We start from the raw sequence: 6,966 nt of genomic DNA, 5'->3' as shown, positions 1-6,966 counted from the left end.
ATTATTAACCGCAAAAGGCCATCTTTGAGGCCCTCGCCGTCATTAATTCTTCATCAATTGTTCATTGCTATTAACCCCATCTAAACCTCGAGGCTCTGCTCTAGCCAGCTCGAGGCCCAGCCTTGTGACCCTATTGGTTTGCATTTTTTATTTTCTTTGCTTACACTTAGCATCTATTGCCTAACAACTAGTATTATGATAAATCGCGTATTTTTAGAACCACAAAATTAAATATAATTGTAGTTACCATTTTTAAGGTAAACACTTATGATAAAGTTTGAGGCCACAAATATTATTGAGTCGTTCATGTTATTCCAATAAATCGCAAAATATAATATCAACTTATACAAATGCTCAAAACATGAATTGAGACACGATACTCAAAACAATGGGCTGAGTTATCACAATTTGTCATGAACAGGACTTTCTTTTACATTTAAAATACTATAGAGTTAAGTATTCACGCAGAAAAGTCGAACTCGTTGTATTTGTGACAGTATCTGTATTAGGGGGCTCCCCCTTATTTCCTCTCTCTTGTATTTCTTGTATGTATTTTGAAGGTTTAGGTTTATGTACTCCCCCTCTAATGTGATTTTTGTTCAATAGCATACCAGGTAGAGATTGAGGCCAAACACCCCGCGGTTAGTTTAAAAAAAGAGATTTTTTTTTTATTGTTCTTCTCATAGAGACAAGATTAATCAATAAAAAAAGGTCAAATTAAAGAGAACACTAATAAGAAGGCGCCTCGTCCGTTGGAAATCGCCTAAATATGCAGCAAACTTCTTGTTTGATTTTCGCCCTAAAACTGGGAAAATAATAATTTTGAAATGCTCAAGCAATGAGAGATTTTAGAAGTGCCATTTGTAATTATATCCAAATCCAGTTGAAGAGAGTATATAGTTAACTATGCAAAACAAAATATGCATTTGTGGGTAACGTATATATTATCTACTTAGTCTGCAGGAACATTATATAACCAGCATTCTGAAGTGGGCAGAGGTCCAACATGTCAAGATGTACAAGCAGGTCTTCGAGGAGGTAGTTGTTGATGAGCTGTTCTCTGTTACATTTCAAATTACATTCATTAGATTTCTCACTTTTAAATGAAGTTGAAATTTGAAAAAGTTAAATACATAAAAGCACATAATTCAAATAGTTTGTGTAGAAGTTAGAATTACTTGCAACTTGGGACGCAATGTCTCAATAACAACTGCTGATTTCTTATCAACTCCTGCACCTTGCTGTATCCATATAAAAAGCACCAGCATAACAAATCAGAAGAAATCAATAAGCATTTCACAATTTTATACGTGTAGGATAAAAGGTTGCAGTTTAACCCTGAACCCAGTACTTTTGACATAAAGCATAAAAAATTATTAAAATTACAATAAATAATAAATATGAACCCATAATTTTTAAAAATATAATGGGTTCAATGGTAAGAACGTTAAAGATTGAACTCATATAGTTTAAATCATGAAGCCGCCTCTGAGCTTAACCATTAAATTACTTCACAATTTTCCTTTTCCGTGTGTTTGGTTCTAAAAATATTTTTCAATTACCTAATGTCTAATTCGCTTAAATATTTTTAAAATATATTTTCCTTATAAACTTATTTTTTTCTGATTTCGGAAAATAACTTCCCTATTAAAATAAGAAAATATTTTTTGAAACTCTTTTTCAACTCAGCCTCATCCCTAGTCCCCAGCCTATCCCCCTCCCCCCCCCCAAACCATTGCCTACCCTAAGTCCCACACACCCCACCATCGGCACCCCCTCGGCCCGAGACCCCGCCTCCCTTGCCACTGGCCCTGACCTCCCGCGAACTCGATTGCCTGAACCAAACCTCCCCCTTAGCCGCCCCCACCCACCTCGTTCCACATATTGTTTACTTAGATTATATATTCTTGGGATAATATTTTCTGTTTATTAATCAAATACGAGAAAATAAATAAAATACCACTTATCTTTTCAGAAAAATATTTTCCTTTCGTGTCAAACACACTATTCATCCTTATTTAATTCTAAAGATTTTCATAAGGAAAAAAGAGACAAAAGGAATTGAATTGAAATTTTACCGGATTGGACCTATTATCAAACCCAAGTAGCACTTAGTTATGGAGTGAGAATTTCGGACAAACCCAACTTTAAATTCAGGAGTCATTTCTCTTAGAACCATAATTCTTGCATATCATAGGGACACCCCTAGATTTTTTCTTAGTCATAGAAATTCCCCCATCTAAAATTTATTGTTGCTCTAACTTAACCAAGTCTTAATTAACATCTCAATAGCCAGAGAGAATATTCATTTTAATTGTGTGTTTTTCATATCTTATGAAAAAAGTCTTTTTTTCATGAGTAGAACCAAGGTAGAGCAAAAATAACAACAAATGAAGAGATTTTGTAATTTAATGTCCAACAATAAGCTAAAAGGAAATTTAAGTTTCATATAATTCAAGTATTTAATAGGGTTTAAATTAATAAGTACCTTGCATAGAGCCCAATCTGCGGAATCAAAGAAGGCACGTTCATGGTCCTGCATCCACAACATTACAAGTGGTTGTCAATTTTTAGTCAAAAAGCTTTTTATTTAAAACTTTTTGGAGAAAAAAGAAAGTATAAAACTTGCCTTTGAAATCAAAGGCTTCTTCTTTGGCACAAGTCCTCCATATTTTTTACCAGTGGCAGTGGTCTACAAAATTTAGCATCAGTACCAATTATACAAAAGAGACGTTGAATCAAAAAACAACTCATAAAATTACAAATGATAGTGTAAACTGTAAAGCATGGAACATGGGCTAAAGATCGCAAATCCAGCTGCAAAATGAGGACTACTTCATACACATTTTCTATTTGTTTTTTTCAAGGGAAAATGAGGAAGGAGATTACAACATGGGAAATCAATCTCTTACAAAAAAAACAAGGTGAAATTTAGGTAGACAATCAACTGGACTACTAAGATATTCTGCATTTTCTAGCTCTAGTTACCAGTAGACGACCAAATAATTGGTCATTAAGTTCATACTATAGAAAACATGTCCAACTTGTTTTTAACCCTAATGTTCGTAGTACATAAAGTAGGGAAAATGAAAACGATTTTCAGTGAAAAGAAGCTTCTGATTATTCCAAACTAAGTCAATTTTCAATTTAAGAATCTTTTATAAAACTTAAGACGTGACTAGCACATCCCCTAGTTAGATGTTTCATTCAATGTTTAATTTGCTTGATTTTCAGCCCCTTAAAGAATCGAATTTGTTTCTAATTCTCCTTTTTCTTTTTCATTTATATTCCTATAATTAACCTGAATTTCGGTTATTAATCTCATTAAAAAGTGATAAACTCGCAAGTTTAAGAATGACAATAGGGTGGGTGAAGGTCCGCAGACGGTCAGTCAACTAATGAAGAATATAAACAAATCCGATTCCTGTCACGCTAAATCTCTTCTCCACCCTACTATTGCCGCACTTACACTAGCCCATTATTGCTTATCCACACCTAAGGCACAAATGACTCGCCCAAGGTTGGGCTAGTCATTGACCCGCCCATTTATTATTTTTAGCCCATTTAAAGTTGAACTGATTTTTAGTCCAAATTGATCCATGAGTAATTTTACCAAAATATCTTAAAAATAAATTTATTTATTGTTTGATATGTTTATATGACCATAGAAAAAGAAAAAAGTCTTATTTGCAATTATACAATTCATAAAAAAATAAAACATATTAAGTAAAGATTGATAAGAGTTGGGGGATTGGGTTATGACCCAAATTTTAGCCTATCTTGACCTAACTCATATTAGCCCAAGCCATTTTTGGACAGATTATTTGACCCGCCCAACTATTAACTCAACCCATTTTTACCCGATCAAAATCAATTCAAGCCCACCCATTTGACACCTCTATCCACACCATATCTTAGCGCCGACACATTTTAACCATAACGTGCCAATTTATTGAATTTTAAGGCTTTAAGCTATGGGTCGCAATGTTTACGGAGTAAAATCTTAATAGCAAAACCGATTTAGGGACCACTCTTTTTGCAGGCTGCACGTGATTGCTTTGCCCTTCAACCCCACAAGTACTACTACTGCTACAACAACAATGATATACCCTGTATTATCCTACACTGTAGAGTCTGGAGAAGATATTATGTACGCAGACCGAGGGTTTATTCGAAACAACTTCTCTATTCCAATAGACCTTCGGCTCAAAAAAGCATAGACACCACATTAATAAAAATATAGACAAGAAGGGACATCATACTCAACCCACAAAATCTAAATAATATTCCGCGTTCATTTTTGCTATATTTTTCTAATAAAATGTCTCAATTTATTATTTGGGCCACATTTATAGTATTACAAAGAAGATCGTATATATGGAGCCAAGAATCGAATATGACTACTAATGCAGTTACAAGATAATGTGACTTGTGGCCACTCCTAATCTATCAACATATGAACCTTCTTTGTCTTATTTAATTCTTTTCTAATTATGTTTGGTACTTGCAAGATGATTTAATAATTATCACACGAAAGAAAAATAATTTTTCTTTTAAGTGGAAGACAATAAAAAATAAATTGCACAACAAGGTTAAATTTTTTTTTTTTTCTTTTTCTTTTTTCCTAGCAGAGGGCGGCTACCCAACTTAGACGATTCACATGGTAAGTGCCTTAGTGGTGGTTATAGCGATAACTGTCGATTAAGGGAGTTAGGTCCAATAACACATGCTTCATCTATACTCTTTTCATACTTTAAGGGTGTGTTTGGTAAGAAGAAAAATGTTTTCCATGCCCATTCAAATACGTTCATATAAATTGGAAGTTGGAACGGAGGCAGTAGCCTTAATTGCCTTAATACAAATTTAATTGCCACCGGCACTAAGCATTTTTGTACTTGCAAAATTTTCTTTGACGAGAGAGTAGATATTGTGGTTGCACCTATACAACTTTTAATTGGGAGAAATTCAAAGATAGCCAAATTTACAAGTGGCCGTTCAAATATAGCTCAGTTTCAAAAGCAATCAAAATTTAGCCACTTTTCATGTAAAGATAAATCTAAGTGAAAATACTGTTCAAAACCCAAAAAATACGTCGGTATATTATACTGGAGTACTTGAACTCCAACATATTATACTGGAGTTCCAGCAAGTATATTGGTCCAGCATAATATACTGGAGTTTAGAGCACCGGTGCTCCAATCTCCAGTATATTATACTGGAGCCAGCAAAGTATACGAGTTCAGCATAATATGCTGGAGTTCATACACAGGTGCACCGAACTCCAGTATATTATGCTGGACCGGTCTCTGTTGCAGCAAAATAGTGGCTATTTTTCATTGACTTGGTAAATGCTGGTTATTTTTGAATAACCAGTCCGAAAACTAGCTATACCGTGCTATTTTTGCCTCTTAACTGCCACGGCCCACCGGCACTAAATATCTTGGGAGAAATTCAAAAATAGCCAAATTTACAAGTGGTCATTCAAAAATAGCCACAGTTTCAAAAGTAATCGAAATTTAGCAATATATTGGAACTCCAATCTAATATATTGGATATAATATACTGGAGTTTGGAGCACCGGTGTTCCACTCTCCAGTATATTATACTTTCCACATGTTGGAGTTCCAGCATAATATGCTGGAAGCTCATACACAGGTGCACCGAACCCCAGTATATTATGCTGGACCGGTCTCTGTTGCAGCAAAATAGTGACTATTTTTCAATGACTTGGCAAATGCTGGCTATTTTTGAATGATCAGTCCGAAAACTAGCTAAACCGTACTATTTTAACAAATATCTTTTGTACTTGCATCAAACAAACCGTTGTTAACTCAAGTTTTGTGAAGAAAAGAGTTAAAGACGATAGACCATATTAGCAATCAAGAATATTGATGAAGCCAGAGAAATGCTCCTTAACCAAAGTAGCAAGAAAAAATTGGAGGACCAAAAAAAAAATGCAAAGATTTCATCTTATATAGAAAAGTGAGGGCAGCCCGGCGCACTAAGCTCCCGCGCATATGCACGGGATCCGAGGAAGGACCATACCACAAGGGTCTATCGTACGCAGCTTTACCCTGCATTTCTTCAAGAGGTTGTTTCCACCGGCCCGTGACCTTTTGGTCACATGGGGTAATTTTACTAGTTACCCGAATAAAATAAATTTTTCAAGTACCTCGTGATCTTGAGAGGAGACAGAAAACTCTTCAATACTGCTGCTATCTGCCATCTTAGTATGTTACCACCACCAGTCTAGCCCTCCCCTGTTTTATCCACTTACCATAAACATATTTATAAGTTTATAGAATCGGGGAACGGTAGAGTTGTTGTTGTTGTTGTTGTGTGGGTGTGGGTGGGGGGGGGGATAGAGTGTGCAGCCCTAATCCAAACAGAAGGCCATAAAATAAATGAAATAAAAAGGGAATCTTCCATTACCTTGAAGCAGAGGAGATAACAAGAGCAAGCAAAGGCAGAAATATGGAGAATAGGCCAAGGAAGAAGAAACGGTGGGAAAGAGGGGGAGTTTGGTGTTGGGAGAAAAGGATTGTTTGACTACAAGAGAATGAGATGAGAAATTTATAATTTTGGCCCGTCCATCATGTATTCTTTTAGGGTTCGCCTGATTCTCTAATCATATTTGAGTTTTTATTTAAAGAAAAGGCAAAATATTTATATAACTGATATTATTTTTATTAATATTTGATTAATTATTTTCTTAAAGAAAAATATTTTTGCACTTAGGGTTAGAGAATCATGTTTATTTTTTGGATAGTTTTATAGTCTCTTTTTTATAGTAGATTATTTATCTCCTCTCATATGGATGCAAGTCAAATTAAATGACGTTATAATATTCTTTTTTAGTAAATTATTATTTTATTATATGATTTATTATCGTTTTGTCAGTTTTTGCATGACCTTTAATTATTTCGATCTCAACATATTATTCATACTTATTGCTTTCACTCTTAA

General features: G+C 34.6%; 1 protein-coding gene across 2 annotated transcripts; it reads right to left on the bottom strand.

The window, feature by feature from the left end:
- Positions 1-846: 846 nt before the first annotated feature.
- LOC107821786 (uncharacterized) lies at positions 847-6,626 on the bottom strand. 2 transcript variants are annotated; one of them, XM_016648239.2, is made up of 6 exons: positions 6,433-6,626; positions 6,173-6,260; positions 2,630-2,692; positions 2,489-2,536; positions 1,179-1,241; positions 847-1,060 (listed from the first exon to the last, which is right to left on the bottom strand). In XM_016648239.2, exons 2-6 carry the CDS (start codon positions 6,224-6,226, stop codon positions 1,010-1,012), a joined length of 279 nt encoding a protein of 92 aa, XP_016503725.1. In that variant the 5' UTR covers positions 6,227-6,260; positions 6,433-6,626; the 3' UTR covers positions 847-1,009. The 2 variants fall into 2 exon arrangements, with proteins under 2 accessions (XP_016503725.1, XP_016503724.1); XM_016648238.2 differs by having other exon boundaries at positions 6,173-6,272; positions 6,433-6,573.
- Between the last annotated feature and the right edge of the window lie 340 nt (positions 6,627-6,966).

Source organism: Nicotiana tabacum, chromosome 22 (assembly GCF_000715075.1).
Source record: "Nicotiana tabacum cultivar K326 chromosome 22, ASM71507v2, whole genome shotgun sequence".
Taxonomy (NCBI): Eukaryota; Viridiplantae; Streptophyta; class Magnoliopsida; order Solanales; family Solanaceae; genus Nicotiana; species Nicotiana tabacum.
Note: the sequence above shows the minus strand (reverse complement) of the source record. Positions and strands in the feature narration are given on the sequence as shown.

Coding starts and splice junctions, on each gene's coding strand:
- LOC107821786 (XM_016648239.2), bottom strand. CDS start 6,226: ATGGCAGATAGCAGCAGTATTGAAGAGTTTTCTGTCTCCTCTCAAGAT. Junction 1,242..2,488: donor CAGATTGGGCTCTATGCAAG/GTACTTATTAAT, acceptor ATATGGATACAG/CAAGGTGCAGGAGTTGATAA. Junction 1,061..1,178: donor CATTGCGTCCCAAGTTGCAA/GTAATTCTAACT, acceptor GAAATGTAACAG/AGAACAGCTCATCAACAACT.